General features: G+C 34.3%; 1 protein-coding gene across 2 annotated transcripts in view; it reads right to left on the reverse strand.

The window, feature by feature from the left end:
* LOC136031779 (proteasome subunit beta type-4-like) overlaps positions 1-20,046 on the reverse strand; it is a 39,251-nt gene extending 19,205 nt beyond the window's left edge. The window contains exons 1-3 of one of the 2 annotated variants that reach the window (XM_065711550.1): positions 19,938-20,046; positions 4,404-4,526; positions 739-945 (exon numbers count right to left, since the gene is read on the reverse strand). In XM_065711550.1, the coding sequence (XP_065567622.1) occupies positions 739-945; positions 4,404-4,510 (314 nt within the window). In that variant the 5' untranslated portion in view covers positions 4,511-4,526; positions 19,938-20,046. Of the gene's footprint in view, positions 1-738; positions 946-4,403; positions 4,527-6,425; positions 6,445-19,937 lie in introns of those variants that run through there. The other variant, XM_065711551.1, reaches the window with a different exon arrangement.
* Positions 20,047-20,391: the final 345 nt, after the last annotated feature.

A 20,391-nucleotide genomic window follows, 5' to 3' on the forward strand; every position in this document is an offset into this window, starting at 1 on the left:
ATAAGGCTGAGTTGATGTGATGCATGCTGCCTCATTGGTTGTTTGCAAAGCCTTACAATCAAGGTCACATTTTGTTCTTTTTTCCATTATTTTGTCCTATAATAAAATGCCCTCCCTTAAATTATTACTTTATTTTGTCATTAACTACCCCCCAACCACTTTCAAGCCTTTAAAACAGCACTAGAACTTTAAATTCCAATCAAATGAGCCCCTCTTAAGCTTCGACGAACGCCCTTTTCATTGGAATTGGCAAGAAAAAGATATTAAATTGAAGGTACATGGCTGTTTACTAAGTCCGTTACCGTATTTTTGTGGATTGGTACCCTTGGATATAACCACCCTACACTTCCTTTGTTAGTTTTTAAAAGTATCAAGTTTTTTTTACAGATACATGAATTTTTTTTAGCTATTAGGCTATTCCATTTTGGCAACATGTCCAGTTATTTTGCCATTATTCAATATTATTATGGCTTATTATATTGGTTTGATGTTGCTCATTGGCCGTTTTCACTGCCTTGCCATAAAAGTTATGTCTTGTTATGTTTTGAAGATGGATATTTTTCCAGAAGAAAGAAAATTCTGTTTTATGAATGAACATATATGTATTTTATACTAATTCTATATGGCAGAAATGTCTTTTTTAGCTTTATCTGTCATATATTTCTGTTATTATTAAGACAGGTGACTCTCTAATGTTAATTTTGCACCTCAATAAATAACCAAAACGAAAAGACTTACACTTTCTCTTCAATTATTTCTTGTAAATACTGGAAATCCGCAAAGTCTCCATTTGCGCCAATAGTAGTATATTCATTTACTTTCATCAATCTAGAGATTCCCTTAAACCTAGCCATTGAACCATATGATACTAATGTGTCGGCTGCGATCATCACACCCCCCTCATAGCAAAGGCCAATAACAGAAGAACCAGTGGCAGATGGGCTTCTACAAATAAATAATTTGTGGTAAGTTAAGACCAGATTATAAAACCCTTCCCGAGATTAACAGTTTCTGTTTAGTTACAGCAAAGACCAATAACAGAAGAGTATCAGTATCAGATAGGTACATACAAATAAACAGCAGGTGGTAACAAGGCCGTATCCAGGGGGGAGTCCCCCCACCCGAAATGCTAATCTGAAGCGTAAAAATGTAAAATAAATAGATAGAAACAAATTTTTATGCGTTTAAGGCTTTTTTATGCCCCCCCCCGAAAAAAATTCTGCATATGGAACTGGGTGGTAGCTTCAGACCATATATTGATTCCCTCTCCAATAGAAACAATTTTTTTTAATGATCAGGGTGGCGAATGGGGTCCAAGTACCTCATTTATGTTACCTCCTGGTCTTGCTACAAGGTCTTACATTTTTGACCAGTACGCTTGTGCACTGTGAAGATTTGAAGAACTGTACCAAACACCCCAGTATTGAAACAAACAGTCTCTTGAAAATATGACTTTTTCTGGTAAATCAGCATACTTCTTCTTATTTTTCCCTTCAAGTTCTTTATAATTTCCAATGAGGTGTCAGGATTTAAATAAAATGAAAGCTTATACTTACATAGATATATTCTGACTATAAGTTTAGCCGTCTCTCTATTATCAATGACTAAGAATAAACATGCATAATCATAAGTAAAGTGAAAAAACATTTTTTCTTACTTTTCTCTTCAATTGTTAAACAGTTTTCAATGAGTGTTATATTGTAGATAGAATGAAAGCTTTGCGTTTTCAAATAATACTTAAAAAAAATAATACTGCACTTCATTGCTATTATTTTATTTTTGGGCAATTTCACAATAATAATTGGCTCATGATGCCAAGTAACATCAATTAAAAAAGAAAAAAAAGCTTTTACAGATAGTCTAGGGCCATAAGCTTCCCCCTTCCCTCCTGAATATACTAAAATAACATATTTTTTTGGCTAAATAATAATAATTTCAATGGATTGAAGTAATTCTAAAAAAAAATGCACAGACTGGGGAACAATCACTATTCACCAATATGACAAGTGGAACATTCTGCTAATGAACTGTTGATGCTCAATGCGAAATTGTAGAAAGTTGCTATGTCTATATTATAGGAGCAACTGAATTTTCCCTAGATTCTGGGATTTTAAAGGACTGCTTTTATCCAGGGGGGAAGTGCAACCTATAGTAAAAATTCGTGTCTCTTTGAAAAGTCATACTTTTATTCTATCTGAAACCTGACACCCCTTGAAAATCACAAAGCTGGCTAATTGAAGATATAAGTAGTTTGTTATAAGTATAAGTTGTATAGGTAGTTTGTTTATTTTCCCCAAAATATGAATTTAATGGGACCATTGATCCCAATGTTGGTGTTTGGTATAATTTCTAAAATCTTCCTAATGCACAAGAACACTGACCAAAAACAGCAAGACTCAGTGGTTACTCAGTTGAAAAGACTTTGAAACGTGTAGAACACAATTGTCACCCTGTTAATAGTAAAGGTCAACACAGAACAACCAGTGGCAGTTTGGCTCTGACAACTAAGCAATGATGGTAAGTTCAGACAAGAATATAATTCCCTCCCAAGAAAAACTTGGGGAAGAGTATGATTCCTTATTAGTTGAGAATGATAATATATTCAACATAGGGTTGAATCTTCTGGTATGGCTTTACGAAAACATGTGATTACTTTAATAAGGCATTCCAGATGTAGTTGTAGTATTTGTAGGTGCACATTGCGCAGTTTGAAACAAAAATATACATTATAGTACAAATTTGATGTTAAATCTCTGGGAAACTAAAATGACACAAAAATTTCAGTTTGTAAGACCAAAAGCAGGTCCCCTACCCCAACTTCTTTTATGCATAATTGTGTACTTCTTCCAACAAGATGGACGAAAGGTCGAGAAGTATTCTTAAGGAAGAATGATATGCACAGCCCCATGGGTAAGGACACAAAATAATTGAAATACTCCTTTTCAAATTTTTGGCTTTGTAGATAAATCATCCAGACAAGGAAACTATTTTGTGTGTTAAATTTTATCACCATAGATAATCATTCTAAAAGTACGACTTTTCTCATTCTTCAACGATTTATAAAATAAACTGCAGCATCTTTAGAAATGTTAAAAAACCTCTCCTCCCAAAGATAAGAAGGAAATTGTCCCGCACCCCTGAAAAGTGACAGCAACCAAAGAACAACCCTTCTATCCCCTCAAGAGGTTCCCTTGTATCTACCTAATATTCCTAGGGTGCAGTCACTGCGATCATTCTTGATAGATGGTCAAAAAGAAATTCTTATTCATCAAAACCATCAAACATTTTTTTTTTTTTTTTTTTTTTTTTTTTTTTTTTTTTAGTAGTAGAACAATTTTATTAGAAAAAAACATTTCTTAATCAAATAGCACAACATAAGCGAAGCTTGCGAGGCTGTGCTAAATTCAAAGAAATTAAATTGATGAATTAAATTTCTTTATCTCAATTCTATCATAACAATATTTTGACTCTACATTTTCAATCAGACAATTCTGGGTGTCCAAAACAGCAGATCACCTGACAAACTTCTCCACCAACGGAAATTTACTTAATGTATTATCTATAATGTTCCTGTAGTTCCTGTTGAACATAGTATTTGTTCAATGTTCTATGATGTTTCTTCCAATATATGTTCTTTAATGTTGGTATTCCAGATGAATCTATAATATTCCTGTTAACATTCCAACCAAAGATGTTTATAGTGGGTTAACAAGTACTATTAGGAATTTTCTCAAAATTCTAAAATCTACATACTCAGTAAGACCAACTCCAATGATGTTATTACCAGCAAATCCTTCCTCATCATAAAAATACATTAAATATACTAGATTGATTACATTGCCAACTGACTGAAAGTCACCCTTATTTTCTGGGTTGTTTTTAAATTATATTTTCTTTTCTGTCAAACGTCAAATAACCACATATCACTCCTTTTTCCTTTTAGGTGAAAAAAAGGGAAGGAAGAAACTTTAAAAAACCAGGTAAATGCAGTACTTAAACATTGAAACGTGGACTCCCATCTAGGCTTACCACCAGAAGATTACAGACATACCAATAGGGTCCAAAACAAAAAGCCCTCCCCAGTGTGGAGCACTGGTGATAGAAAAAAGATTGCCCCCTCCTCATCCACTGTAAATTACTGCAGCACCATCAAAGATCACACAAATACATTGAAAAATTCTTAAGATTATTTTTATTCAAAAAAGTAAAATTTTTGAATTAGTAAAATATGAAGCTCTTTTGATGTGAAGAGCTGTAAGCTGTAAGAATCCTTTAGGCAAGATAATGAATCCTCTATATCTCCCTCATTATTATGCCATTCTTCAGTACAATGCTTATAGGAGTGTATATGCCTGTGTAGCATAATATCATTTTGGTAAATAAATAATACTTCAATAACTTACTGAGTTACACTGACAGGCTTTTGAGATGACACTGTAGAATTACCAGGGAAGTTGTAGTGATGACCAGGTGTAGGGCCATTATGCCATAGGGGTGGAACTATATCCATACTTGAAACAAGTTATCTAAAAAAAATTGTATAATTTATTAAACTCAGGAAAATCAAAAGACTCAATCAAAGAAAAACAGAAATTTCCAGAGCTTCCTATCAACTTCATATACAGAATAGCAATACAAATATCGTTTCAATCTATTTTCATAGCTTTAAACTGAAATAAATCAAACAGTTCATGGTAATGAACTGCAGGAAGGAGCAACCCAACTCAATAGTAGACAAAACTCTAAAAAACGAAATTTGATACTAATAGATACATCAAAAGAATTGGATTTTTATGCTGATTTTGATTATATAAGTTTCATCAAATTTAGTCATACCCATCAAAGGTTAACAGCATGAGAAAATTTGCCTTATTTTGTAAAATAGGGGGAAACATCCCCTAAAAGTCACAGAATCTTAACGAAAATCACACCATTGCATTCAGAATATCAGAGAACCATACAGAAGAGATTTCAAGCTCCTATCTACAAAAATGTGAAACTTCACATTTTTTGCCAGAAGACAGAAGTTTCTTTCCCCAGAGGGTGATGGTATTGATTCAGTGGTCCTAAAATGTCACCAGAGGGCTCATTCTAACTGAAATTAAAAGTTCTAGTGCCCTTTTAAGTGACCAAAAAAATTGAAGAGCACCTAGGCCCCCTCCCACGCTCATTTTTTCCCAAAGTCAATGGATCACAATTTTGAAATAGCCATTTTGTTCATCATAGTCGAAAAACATAATAACTATTTCTTTTGGGACACATTATTCCCCCACGGTCCCCAGAGGAAAGTTTGCAAGATACAAACTTTGACCAGTGTTTACATGCAGTAATGGTTATTGGGAAATGTACAGACGTTTTAAGGGGAATTATTTGGTTGGGGAGGTTGAGGGGAGGGGGCTATGCAGGAGGATATTTCCTTGGAGGAATTTGTCAAGTGGGAAGAGGAGTTCCATGAAGGGGGCAAAGGATTTCTAGCATTATTAAAAAAAAACAATGACAAAATATATATGAAAAAGTTTTTTCAACTGAAAGTAAAGAGCAGCGTTAAAACTTAAAATGAACACAAATTATCATGCATATAAGGGGTTCATCTCTGCCTAAATACTTTGCTCTTTACGCTAAAGTATTTTTAGTAAATTCAGCTATTTATTCTACAGCATTCGTGATTCAGGGGTCATTCCTAAAGAACTGGGACAAAATTTAAGCTTTAGTGCAAAGAGCAAGGTATTAACAAGGGGGCAAACCCCCCTCGTATACGTAATAAAATATATGAATATAGAAGTTAGTTACATAAGTTAATCCATAAGTTATGTATATCTTTTACTAATAAAAACGTTCGTAAAAAATTTAAAGTTCTAGTTGCCTTTCTAAGTAACCAAAAAATTGGAGGGCAACTAGACCTCCTCCCCAGCCCCTTTTTTCTCAAAATCGTCCAATCAAAACTAAGAGAAAGCCATTTAGCCCCAAAAAAATAATATGCAAATTCATGTGCAGCCAAAATCAAAACATGCATTAATTCAAAATGTTCAGAAATTAAATAAAAAAAAAAGTTTTTCTTTTAACTGAAAGTAAGGAGCACATTAAAACTTAAAACGAACAGAAATTACTCCATGCATGAAAGGGCTGTTCCCTCCTCAACCCCCACCCTTTAGGCTAAAGTTTTTTACTGTTTTAAAAAGTAGAGTTGAGAGAAAGAGTCAAGCTTTAGCATAAAGAGCGAGGCGTTGATGAGGGAACAGCCCCTTTCATACATGGGGTAATTTCTGTTCGTTTTAAGTTTAACGTCACTCTTTATTTTCAGTTAAAAACCAGTTTTTTCTATTTAATATGCACCTAAAGTCTAAAAACTACGTTCCCCCCTTCAAATATGTTTGAAGGAAACCCATCAAAATATGCCTAGATAGAAAAAGCACCAAAATGCTTACTAGTATCTAAATTTGTATATCCAAGGTTAACACTGGAAAATAGAACTCCAAAATCAAGAATCAGGAAGTCAACAATTTTGAAGCTGAAATTGCAACTCTAGCTGCATCTGTGCCTGAGTCCTGAGCTATAAAAATAGCTACTTTTAAACAAGAGTTTTGTATTCAAATTTTAGTAAAATATGGGCTTCTAATACCAATTCAATTCAATTCATTTCTGACCCGTCAACAAAACAAGAGAGGGTTTGTAGCCCTACTGACAGAGTAAGATAAAAAAAAAATTAGAAGAGAAAATAAACAACCAACAATAAGAGCAATTACAATCAACAAACACAAACATAACTATATACTTTATGAAGAGGGAAGACCACTGGTGGTTGAGTTTTCTAGCAGAGGATTTGAAATCTTCCACTCTTTTATCAATAATGTTTGCAGGCAGAATCAATTTAAATTTTTGTACCAGAGACGAATTACTGGTCCAAGGAGGCAGATGCAGCAGATACTTGGCGAATTTACAATAGATTTGGCTAATATTTTTTACTTGAAGTAGAAAAAAAATTTCCAATTGGGGGACTTAGCAAGAAGATGGGGCACAGTTAGACTGTTGTAAGCTTTGGAAAGTTGAAGCTGACTAATATTTGTGATATTAGATGCAAGCAAAGCACATGCAATCCAAATCTTTTTAGCAAGGTTTTGAATTACAACCTTAATGGTTTTCTTTAATACTTCTTCCAATGAGCATAACAAGATAGAGAAGGCTATCAGAAAGCAGAATAGATGTTTCAGAAAGTTCAAGTTGCAGTGGAGTTACCCTGTTGCATGTGGAGTTACCATTTTGGAGATTGAAAGCAATTGCTACACTTTTATCAAGAATAAAATTCAGACTGATTTGCTGATATTGATTCTGGATTTAGAAAAAGTTCTCTTACTTCCCAAAAAGGCGCAATTCAGATTCAAAATATCATCAGCGTAGGTAAATAAAGAAACATCAATTCCACCATGAATACATGTGCACTCAACAGAGCATTGAGCAGCAGAAACTGAGCTATTAAAAAGAGCAGGGGAAGTTATAAACATGATAACATACAGATTCCCCTCTAAACACAATAAGTGCACATTTAACTAATTATGTTTCATCTTCATCAGTTAGTGATCAAGGGCTTTTGAAGTCAGTAACAATAAATACAAGGTAACAACTACAATATAAGCATCCCAAACAAAATCAAGTATTTAGCCTTCATTAGGATCAGATTTACTACACACTGAGCTTTACTGAAAACAAAAAGTAAATTAGTAAAAAATTCAATTTCAAAAAACTAAAAAAAGAAGTTCAATTTCAATGTGGAAAACTATTGAGCATATGGACCAAATACTAACATCATAACACCTATGGAGCATATAGACTATCATTACTGAGGCCACAATGCCCTGCAGCATATAGACTCAATAATATGGTCACAATGCAAAAAATTAAGCAAGGAAAATAGGTTTTAATTTCAACAAAACAGTTAACAAATCACATTTTGCTCACTGCTTTGTTGAAATCAAGTCAGTTTTTCTGTCAGTGCTTAATTTTTTGTGAATGGAAAAGCAGTGTTGTCTAAGAAATTATTTATGGTCATAAGGCCTTCATAGCATACAGACTGCTATATCTAAGGCATGGTACCTAGATACAAAAGTCATTTCTATATGAAGAGAATATTGTTTGTGGTCAATATATATATATATATATATATATATATATATATATATATATATATATACTAGCTGTTGGGGTGGCGCTTCGCGCCACCCCAACACCTAGTTGGTGGGGCGCTTCGCGCCACCCCAACACCTAGTTGGTCGGGCGCTTCGCGCCACCCCAACACCTAGTTGGTGGGGCGCTTCGCGCCCCCCCAAGCCCCCCCGCGCGCGTAAGTCGTTACGCGCCATTGTAGTTGTGTCCCTGTGTCCCACCTGTGAATATAGATAGATTTATATATGTGTTTCAAACTACGTAAAAATTGCGAATATACAACATTTTTGGCTTTCCCACTACTGGGAGCTTTTCGTTTCCAATTGCCAGCAATTGATCTGAAAATGTTTGACCAGAGTCATCGTTTTGCAATCGGACACGCATATTTGTAGTTAATTTTAATATTTTTACGTGTGCCCATAAATTAGAATTTTTCAGGCAAGCATTCATTTCGTCTGCAGGAGTTAAACTACGTAAAAATTGCGAATATACAACATTCTTGGCTTTCCCATTGTCTGTGCAGATACAAAGCCGTATGTACTAATAATGACGTCATATGCAAACGCTCTTTTTACAAACAAACAAACATGCATACTTAACCGCTTCATTTGGTTCCAAAACTGTGTCGATTGACTTGTAAAGGACTGTCTGGTCTCGAATCTTGGTCAAAACAATATTGTTGATTTCGTGGACGTCTATATTTTTGGGTGCAAGAATCGCTCTTTCACTTAGCCATTTATTATTTTTATAATTTTTTAGAATATTCGGAAATACTTTTTCAATCAATTAATTTTTGGACGTCACTAAATTACAGAAATCAGCAGGTAGTTGTATACGTCCTGAAATTGAGTATCGTATCATAAATGTCTTTTTGTTCTGACGTTAACTTGGAAATGTTATTTTGTACATAAGACAATAGATCACTTGTACTGTAACTTTGTTCACGATCCAATTCTACACATGTCGAAACAGCAGCGATACGGTTAGATGAAGGCATTCCCAAATCCTGAAGAGGTTTGTTTGCCATACGTACGCACAAATCTTCTATAATAACTAAAGTGTAGTTATAAATTTCTGATGTAAAATCAAAAGTCATATCTGACGTCTCTAACTGTTTTCGATGGAGTATATCTACGGACATTTTTGACTTATATTTTCCCCATAACTCTGTAGGAGCTGATGGAGAGCAAGTTGTTAAAATGATGCCAAACAATGCACGAATTTCACTTGGGGTTGACGTTTCGCACGCGTCATTGATGCAGTTATCCCAGTGTTGGTCATTCTCCAATAAATTCAGAGCTTGGCATGCACTACGGTAAGTGTCATGTATAGTACCGTTTACAGTTCTCAAATACTCAAAGGATGTCGGACTGGGTACATTCACCAAAAGCAGGCGTAGAAAGAAGCATTCATGTTGATTGGGGTGACCGGTGTAGAGTCTTCCTATCGTGGTATCTTTGAAGATGGTAGGTTGGCCGTCGACTGACTTACCCTGTTTTCGACGTTCAAATACTTTATTTTTAGTATTCCACGTGTAATACGAAGGCACTTCAGTATACAGCAGTTTTTTTGCAAAGGAATCATTTTTGCAAAGCGAAAAAAAAGCTGTTAATTTTGTATCCGTTGGATTCAGGGCTCTTTGTTGCATGTTGGTTTCTGAGAAATAAACACGTTGACCATTCTGTAAATGTACCGCTAAGTGAACAACAGCTGGACTACGTTCATGTATCGGAAATGAAAGAATTCGCCAAACAGCTTCATTACTGCTTATGTATCTTCCAGCCTGATATTGTACGATTTCGTCGAAATCTTTGATTTTGGGCTGCAAGCCAAAAACTGCCATGTCACTGCCTTTGAATATGGAACAACCCACTGGTTATCTACTTCGATGGTGGTACCGTTGTCATTGTAGGTTCTTCAGTCATTTTACAATTAGAAATTTCTCTTTCAACGGTCTTCTTACAATTAAAAATTTGTCTTTGAACGATATTCTTAAATACCTGTGTCCTGGTCGTCATTTATATTCCCTGTGTCCCGGTCGTCATTTGTGTCCCGGTATCCCAGTCTGTAATTTCTCTTTGAGTGTCCCGGTCGTTATTTATATTCCCTCTGTCCTGGTCGTCATTTGTGTCCCGGTCTGTAATTTCTCTTTGAGTGTTTTTCTTTTTAGTATTTTTTAGTTTTTTACATTTTTTTCTTTTTTCAGTTTTCTTTTTCTTCTTTATTTTTCAGCTTCACTATGAAATACATATCGCTGAACCTTTGTTTTTTTAACTAAAATCTGGTAGGCATTGATGACCTTATCCAAGTCAAAATCCCAAACCCAATCATCATCGCTATCATTTTCAGTTTTGATATGTTTTGACTCTTGCTGTCCAGGTGGATCTTCATCTAACTGCGCGGTTTTGCGTTCTTTAGCCTCAAGCCTGTTTCCTTGCTGTTCTTTTGATTCCTCGGCACGCTTTCTTTTCTGACTTTCTCTATCAGCAGCAAGTTTTTTGGCATAGACTCTTTGAGCATCTTCATCGGCTTTTGCCATGGTAAGTTCATCAGTCATTGTAAACTTAAACATTAATAGATTTCTACGTGAACATATGTCTTAAATATCTTGAATGACGTCACCGTCAAAGCAAAAATGACGACAACTAATTTCATGACGTCAGCGGACACAGAAACATGACGTCACCTGATCCACAGACAGACAGACAACTTATTTTTATATATATAGATATATATATATATATATATATATATATATATATATATATATATATATATATATATATATATATATATATATTATAAACCTCAATGGGAATTTATTTTTTACAGATGGATAGTCAAGATGTAATTTTGGAAATGCTATAAAAACTACAAAATGAAATGGAAAACATGAAAAAAAAAATCATTTGGTCTTATATATGAAAGGCTGGATGACACCATCTGTCCCAGACCTACTTTTGCCATCCAACAACCTCTCTCAGCAGCAGAGCTGGATTTGGAAATAGAGCCTTTTGAGAGAAAACTACTTGTTACTTTACCGTATTCTCCAATGCTGAAAAACTATGGCATGTAATGCTCAGAAGATGTGCATTTAACAACAAAAATAAATCATTCTAAGAATATGGTATTTTTTTTTGACCCCATTGTCATTCCAGGTTGAGCAAGACATGACAAATGCCACAACACACTAATGAGAAGGGATAATATCTTGAGATCAATCTTTGGCTCAAGAAATCACACTATCACATTCAGCATATCAGAGAGCCCTACAGTAGAAGTTTCAAGCTCCTATCTAAAAAAATGTGCAACTTCATATTTTTTTGCCAGAAGACAAGTTTTTTCCCAGGGGTGATTGTATTGACCCAATGGTCCTGGAATGTCGCGAGATGGCTCATTCTAATGGAAACTAAAAGTTCTAGTGCCCTTTTTAAGTGACCAAAAATTGGAGGGCACCTAGGGCCCCTCCCATGCTCTTTTTTCCCAAAGTCAACAAGAAATTAAAAATGAATTGAGGTCGTCATCTCTAGAAGATGAGTATCTGTGTTCTGCCAATTCCAAAGAACTGACTCATAGAATGAGGTGTTACAGGATTGAAGGCAAACAATATTTTTATATTTCTTCAGCAGCTCAATATAAGTAGCTGGTAAAAATAAATATGATTCACAGCAGGGCCAATGATTTGTTTTTGATCCAGACCAAAATAAACCAAAATATGAAGAAAATCAGCCAATTTATTCCCTCCAAAGAAATATTTAAACAGTAAAAAGGTTGTACCTTCACTCCATCCCAAAAAACGTAGGATACATTCTAGAGGAAAACATGCTGAAAAACCAGAAAACAGTCAAATATTCAATAACTTATTCCTGGTGCCAGCCCAAAGTCACACCCCAGTAGGAAACCATTTGTCACACTTTGTTCAGGATTGGAATAACATCACAGATGACAAATTTCGTTCTTAATGTCACCAAGGATGGCTATTATCTGAACTTTAAAATACCCCTTTAATACACAACTAGATCAATCATTCAAATATGTCAAATATTCAGTTAGGCTGTAAATTTTAGAATCAGAAATTGTTAATATGGTTCAAAAATATGTAATATAAGAAGTCTAAAACAAGTCATCTCCAGGATTCTAGTCAGTTTTTTTTCTAGTTTGGAAAAAAGTAAACAAGGTTTGACACCAAGTAATAGAACTATCCTCTCTAAAACAATATTTAAATGTGACAACTTACAAAATAAAATACCAGGCCAGACTACTAGATGAAATTCATGAATAAAAATTTGGAAGTATCAATATATCTAAAAGATGCCTACTGGCACATCAGGATTTATAGAACCATTGGAAATGTCTAATGTTTATGTTCAGACAACAAATATATCAATTCAATGTAGTCTCATTTGGGCTAGTATCATATCCAGCCATTTTATGTTGTGTGATTGGTGTCATCAAACAGTTTGTGGTAACAAATTGTAGTAAGGAGCAACCCAGCTCAAAAGTAAATGGAACCTTAAAAAATGGGATTTTGATATTAATAGATACATCAAAAGAATCGGATTTTTATGCTGATTTAAAATATATAAGTTTCATCAAATTTAGTCTTACTTATCAGAAGTTACAAACCTGAGAAAATTTGCCTTATTTTGGAAAATAGGGTAAAATACCCCCTAAAAGTCATAGAATCTTAACGAAAATTACACGATCGCATTCGGCATATCAGAGAATCCTACTGTAGAATTTTCAAGCTCCTATCTACAAAAATGTGGAATTTTGTATTTTTGCCAGAAGGCTGATCATGTTTGCATGTTTATTTGTTTTTGTTTTTTCTTTTCCCCAGGGGTGATTGTATCAACCCAGTGGTCCTAGAATGTTGCGAGAGGGCTCATTCTAACGGAAATTAAAAGTTCTAGTGCTCTTTTTAAGTGACCAAAAATATTGGAGGGTACCTAGACCCCCTCCCATGCTCATTTTTTCCCAAAGTCAATGGGTCAAAATTCTGAGATAGCCATTTAGTTCAGCATAGTCGAAAAACCTAATAACTATGTCTTTGGGGAAACTTACTCCCTCACAGTCCCTGGGGAAGGGGCTACAAGTTACAAACTTTGACCAGTGTTTACATATAGTAATGGTTATTGGGAAGTATACAGACGTTTTCAGGGGATTTTTTTTCTTGGATAGAGAGGGGGGTTGAGGGGAGTTAGTTACATGGGAGGATCTTTCCATGGAGGAAAGAATTTCCATGAAAGGGGCACAGGATTTTCTAATATTTTTTAAAACAAAAAACAATGAAAAGATAAATATGAAAAAGTTTTTCAACTGAAAGTCGGGAGCAGCATTAAAACGAAACAAACAAAAATTATTACACATATGAGGGGTTCATCTCCTCCTAAATACCTGCTCTTTATGCTAAAGTATTTTTAGTAATTTCAACTATTTCTTCTATGGCCTTTGTGATTCAGGGGTCATTCTTAAAGAACTGGGACAAAATTTAAGCTTTAGTGTAAAGAGCAAGGTATTAAAGAGAAGGCAAACCCCCCTCAAATATGTAATACAAATATAGAAGTTTGTTACAATAGTTAATTTGGAAGTTACATATGTTTTTTATTAATATAAACGTTTGTAAGAAATTAAGTTCTAGATGCCTTTTTGAGTAACCAAAAGATTGAAGGACAACTAAGCCTCTTTCCCCACTCCTTTTTCTCAAAATCATCTAATCAAAACTAAGAAAAAGTCATTTAGCCAAAAAAAAGAGGCAATTTTCTTTCTAAGTATTCATGTGTAGAGAGTCAAAATCAAAACATGCATTAATTCAAAAACGTTCAGAAATTAAATTTAAAAAAAAACAAGTTTTTTTTACTGAAAGTAAGGAGCAGCATTAAAACTTAAAACGAACAGAAATTGTTCTGTATATGAAAGGGGCTGTTCCCTCCTCAATGCCCTACTCTTTACACTAAAGTTTTTTACTGTTTTACAAAGTAGATTTGAGAGAAAAAGTCACACTTTAGCGTAAAGAGCGGGGCTTTGAGGAGGGAACAGCCTCTTTCATATACAGAGCAATTTCCATTCCTTTTAAGTTTTAATGTAGCTCCTTACTTCCAGTTAAAAAAAAACTTGTTTTTTTTTATTTAATCACCAGCTAAAGTCAACTTCAAGCAATCCAACTACATGCCTATATTGATGTTTTACTTCAGCAGAACTACCAAACTTTGATAGTGCACAACTAGCTTTGTTCCAGGTCAAGCTAAATCAGAATTAATCAGAATTAAGGCCTACATGATGAATTGTATTCCTTAGATTTTGACAGATTTGGAGCTAAAGAAGGTATTCCTGAATCCAGAGAAGATTCAGAACTTGTTCCATACAGTCAGGTCAGCCCCAAAGAAATTGCTGACCTTTATGAAACACCTAATGAAGTTGATTGGCTAATCAATGCAGCCTCAAGAGCAATTCCATTGAACTGACTGCATCTCAGAACTGACTACTGACTGCAATGTCAGTAGCTAACACTCTGATTATGGGATAGATTGTGGAGCAGCAAAGATACTCACATCCCAGTTACAATAGAGATGAAAGAAGTCTTTTCACCATGGCTGAACAAATAGTGGCTGAATCAAGGCCTTCCCCTCAAGCCTCTGTTTGTCACTAAAACAATATTCATTTTTGGCTTAGTAATATGGTTATATAGAAGACTTGCATCAGGACAATCCTGGGGCTTGGTCTCTAGAGGAAAAACCTCTTCATGTAAATCACAATGAGATAAAAGCAGTAATCAACACCATCAAAGCTTTTGTCAAAGAGCTAAGAAACAAGGTAGTCATGGTGGCAACAGACAATTCAACAATAGTCAATTACATAAACAAATAGGGTGGAACCCTATGTTCTCCCTAGAGGAAGAATTGTTAAAACTTTTCAAGATTAGAATAGATGTGAACATTCACTTGGGAGCAAGACAACTTCCCAGATCCCTGAATATAATATTTGATTCAGTATCACAAAATAGAAACAATTTATCCACAAAATGGAGCTTCAACAAGAACATCAGAGCCCTAGCAATAGAATACAGAATGCCAAAAGTCAATCTATTTACAGCTTTTTTGTCCTATAATAAAATGCCCTCCATTAAATTATTACTTTATTTTGTCATTAACTACCCCCCAACCACTTTCAAGCCTTTAAAAGAGTGCTAGAACACCTATTTCATTAGAATTGGCAGGAAAAAGATATTAAATTGAAGGTACATGGCTCTTTACTAAGTGTGTTACTGTATTTTTGTGAATTAGCGCCCTCGGATATAATGACCCAACAGTTCCTTTATTAGTTTTTAGAAGTATCAATTTTTTTACAAATAAATGATTTTTTTTTAGCTATTAGGCTATTCCATTTTGGCAACAAGTCCATTTATTTTGCCATTATTCAATATTATTATGGCTTGTTATATTGTTTTGATGTTGCTTATTGGTTGTTTGCACTGCCTTGCCATAAAAGTTATGCCTTGTTATTTTTTGAAGATGGATATTTTTCAAGAACAAACAAAATTCTGTGTTATTAATGAGCATATATGTGTTTTATACCAATTCTATATGGCAGAAATGTTTTTTTTAGCTTTATCTGTCATTATTAAGACAGGTGACTCTCTAATGTTTACTTTGTACCTCAATAAATAACCAAAACAAAAAGACTTACACTTTCCCTTCAATTATTTCTTGTAAATACTGGAAATCTGCAAAGTATGGCCTTATATGCAAGTCTTATCCATGAGATCCTTACATAAGTTTACTAGGCTCATCTCTAGATTCATTTTTGAAAAAAGGAAAGTACATAAGCTACTGTAGTTGGCAGTTAATGTTATTTGGCAGTTTGTAAACTTTTGATTCTTTAAAACCTTTGAGATCAGGTTGAATAGAGGTAAAGCATAGCTGTATTTGTTTGATTAATCATGGACTGAATATCCCAAAATGGCCATACCAAATTTAGTATATAAATCTCTTCAATCTGCTAGTAGATTTACCCATACCCCTAGAAGATTTTCTGAAAAAATACTGTCCCCCCCCCAAGCAATAGCCTACCATTGAATTATATGATGGAAAACGAAAAAATATTTGTGGGTTGGTGTATTAATCCTCTAAAGGCCAATTCTCAGATAATTACCAAATTTATGATAAATCTAAAAACTGATCAAAACCTCACGCCATCTACAATAGAAAGTTATAAAGCAGCAATACATGGAACCCTAACTCTGACCAAAGGAACAAATAGAGTCCAAAAATTCCTGCCTGGGATCTTGTTCTTGTTTTGGAGTTTTTCAAAAGTTCATGATTTCTATACACATGGAATATTGATATGGAAGATCTTAATCAGTATTTATTGACACCATCATATCAGGCAGCTGAAGGATTGATGTCCATGCTGTATCTTTCAGTTCTGCAAAATTTTCAAAGAAATTTGCTACTCTCAATCTCCTCCTTTCTTGTAGACACAATACCATGAAACCTAATGAAGCACCTTCTCATCTCAATCTTTCTTGAGGATGCAGAGGGATCTTGGATGGATGGAGGTATCTTAAGAGAATACCAGTAATTACCAGCCAATCAGTATCAGCTCTGTAGTTAGGAAGGTACTAAAAGTGATTGTTAACAGTATGACCCTGAAACACTTAACAACCAATAAATATTCTCAGGTTGGCATGCCTTTTGGTTATTTGGTTGAAACAAACCTGATTAATTCTTACAATTATGTCACCAATCTTGGACCATGGAAAACAGAGTGGGTTGCTGCCGATTTAAATCATTGCCATTGCTCATGAGCAATATCACAAGATTTACCTCAGTTGCTAAACAATGTGATTTAAGGTAATCCTCTGGACCAAGGATTTCTAGACAATGTCATAGTACTGAATCTGGTAATTTAAGGTAATCCTCTGGACCAGTTGTTTCCAGTCAACATCATACTACTGAATTTGTCCAAGGCATTTGACAAAGTCTACCCCCCCCTCTCATGAAAACATTACTCTTGGTTAATCATAACTTATGTTGAAGAAAAATTATAGGATGGAATGAATGGAAGGATATTTGATGTATGAAAATACCTTCCTAAGCTTCCAGCCAATCAGTATCACCTCTGTAGTTGGGAAGGTACTAAAAGTGATTGTTAACAGTATGATCATGAAACACTTGACAACCAATAAAATATTCTCATGTTGCCATGCCTTTAGGTCTGGTAAATTGGTTGAAACAAACCTGATTGATTCTTACAATTATGTCACCAATCTTGGACCATGGAATACAGAGTGGGATGCTGCCAATTTAAATCATTGCCATTGCTCACGAGCACTATCACAAGATTTACCTAAGTTGCTCAACAATGTGACTTAAAGTAATCATCTGGACCAGGGGTTTCTAGACAACATCATACTACTACATTTGTCCAGGGCATTTAACAAAGTCTACCCCCCCCCCCTCCTGAAAAATATTACTCTTGGTTAGTCATAAATTATGTTGAAGAAAAATTATAGGATGGAAGGAATGGAAGGATATTTGATAAAAATACCTTCCTAAGCTGGAAAATTATTTTAGCAAGACTTCACAAGAGGGACTTTTTGGAACCTAGCCAGTTGCAGAATTATGACAATAGATCTCCTATGGATAAGATTATTGCCCAGCTTAGAGCACATGAAAGGAAAACTGAGCACCAAACTCCAACTATCTCTCCTCAATGCCTTTTTACATGTTTTGCATACATGAAATTAACTTTCCAGAATTTATTTATTACCCAACAAGGGTCTGGAATAGTCTTTTAAGGCTTGTATCTTGACTTGCCTCTTCTTGTGATCTATTAATTTAAATTGTTTTCCTAATTTCTTGTGTGATTAGCATCTTTTAGGTTGTTTCCCAACACCCCAAAAGGGCTCACTCCACAAATACAAGAACATGTTTATATATAAAGCCAAGACTTGTTTTTTTCACAAATGTACCACTCCTCTCCCCCTGAAGGACCCCAAGAAATTTTATAACCTGTGTATTATGTGCCATTCACTCAAGTTTATACTGTGTAAAACTCAAGAACAAACCAGTGTCTTTGTTAGTTTCTTTCTGCTTAGCACAAGACAAAAACAAGTGACAGAATGGATAATGTATCCAATGAATTATGTTGTCAAGGCCTTCATCTCAAAAGATATACAAGGAAAGCCAATTCCTAATTGTCACCTCTGGAGCTGAGGGTAAAATTCAAGATATCAAAAAGTGTTTTTTTTTTTTTTTGAAAGATGTAGAAATTCATATAAAATAACTAAACTTCCAAAATGTTTGGATACTTTTGTTTTATTCAGATGCCCTTATATTTAAAGTTCTACTTCAGGTCAACAATTTGTGAACTGGTAAATTTGTCATTAGTGAAAACTCATGAGATTCAGGCATGTTCCCATCATCACAACTTTTGCTAACAATTAATTCTTGGCTTGCAGAAAAATAGTGCTAATTAACACAAATTTGTTGCTAATAAGTTGCAGAAACATATGAATTGGCTGGTAACCATAAAAACCATCAATTACTATGAAATCAAATGTTTAGTATTTTAAACTTCAAAACAAGCATGAAGTTGAAATTCAATACTTTAAATCCCAAAAACATCTATAGTTATTTCCTAAATGACAGAGTTTGAACATGTTAGGTTATTATTCAAATTTTTGAATTTAATGTAGGCTATACAATTTGTTGACAATTTTATCCAACAGAGCTTAAAATTGTTGGAAAATTTCAATAAGAACAGTTAATAGCAATTTTCTGTTGGCACATGAAAATACAGTTCATCATCTTCAATGCCAAGGTACCAAAATTAGCCCTAGGATATAAGCTTGGTATATACAAAAAACTTCTCAGGCCTACTTTATAACATGCAGCATGTTATTATTAATCATGTTATTTTTTACTGTGGTAAAATTCTAATTGAGTGACTTTTGGCTATCTTGGAAAGGGGTTAGGTTAGAAAAATGAAACTTTCAGGGATGGGTCTACAGGCTAAAGTCAGCATTCATTTGAGCAAACTTCATTCAACTTCATTTAAGCAAAAGATCTATTTTGCAAGGTTTTACTCTGTGTTTTTAAAGGTCAGGACCCTCTAGAGAAAGAGGGAGCAGAGGTGGGTACTTCAAAATACCTTCCTGGGATACACTTTAGCCTGTAGACCCATGCCTGAAAGTTTCATTTTTCTAACCTAACCCTTTTCTGAGATAGCCAAAAGTCACTAAACTAGAATTTTACCTTTACTGTTACTCGTATTCATAAATCATTTTAAGTAATTTTTGATAGGTCATCTAAAAGATTTAAAATTTGTTGATTATCAAATACAGCCTTGGCTAGGAAACTAGTATCAAAACTATGCTGCTTCACAGCATAGTTTTCAGTTTAGACAGCTTGTGATGAAACCAAAAAATTACCAAATTTAACAAGAGCATAAAAATAGCACCTAGTGATATGTTCACTTTACTTGTAAGTCAATAGGCTAATATGAACAGCACATGTTTATCCAATAAGGTCTAAGTCAGCCATTATATTAGGAAACATTGTTGAATCGAGATCCAAACAACACTCATTTCTATTATAATAGGATTCAGTTAAAAAGAGGTCATACCCAAGACAATTTGACCTACCATATTGTAACTAGGCTATCTGATTTTTACCCTACACCAAAAATTTACAAAAAAAGATGAAGCTGTCACAAAAGCAATAGTGTTCTAACACAAATTCAGACTAGATAACGAAAAGAAAATTTGTGGATCTTACTATTGTTCAGTGGTAAGAACAAATTTAATAAAATAAGGGTTTTTCTAATTAATCAAAACAAGAATGACAAGAACTTAATTTATTATATTCGAATAGGATACAGTTATTTATCTTGCGATTAATGATAGAGGCCAGTAAAAGCTACTAATCTTCTGTCCCGACCACAAATAAAATATGAATAAAATATGTCAATTGTCTGTTGTTCTGGTCCAAATTTTGACTACTTTTTCCTAGATCAACTGATATTTAGAAATCAAGTGGTTCAGGGTTTTTGGAATGGAGTTACGAAATGTGTAGAAGGAGTGGCTCGTTTATACCAAGTAAACATCCACTTTTTTCAGGACCAGAGAGTTGCTTTTGATTCAATTATGAAGAATAGTATCTATTCATGACAAAAATAAAAAAGGACAGGGAATATTTTTGTGAAGGAACTCTTCTGTTGAGCATGTTTTGA

The sequence above is a fragment of the Artemia franciscana genome, chromosome 10, assembly GCF_032884065.1.
Source record: "Artemia franciscana chromosome 10, ASM3288406v1, whole genome shotgun sequence".
Lineage (NCBI taxonomy): Eukaryota > Metazoa > Arthropoda > Branchiopoda > Anostraca > Artemiidae > Artemia > Artemia franciscana.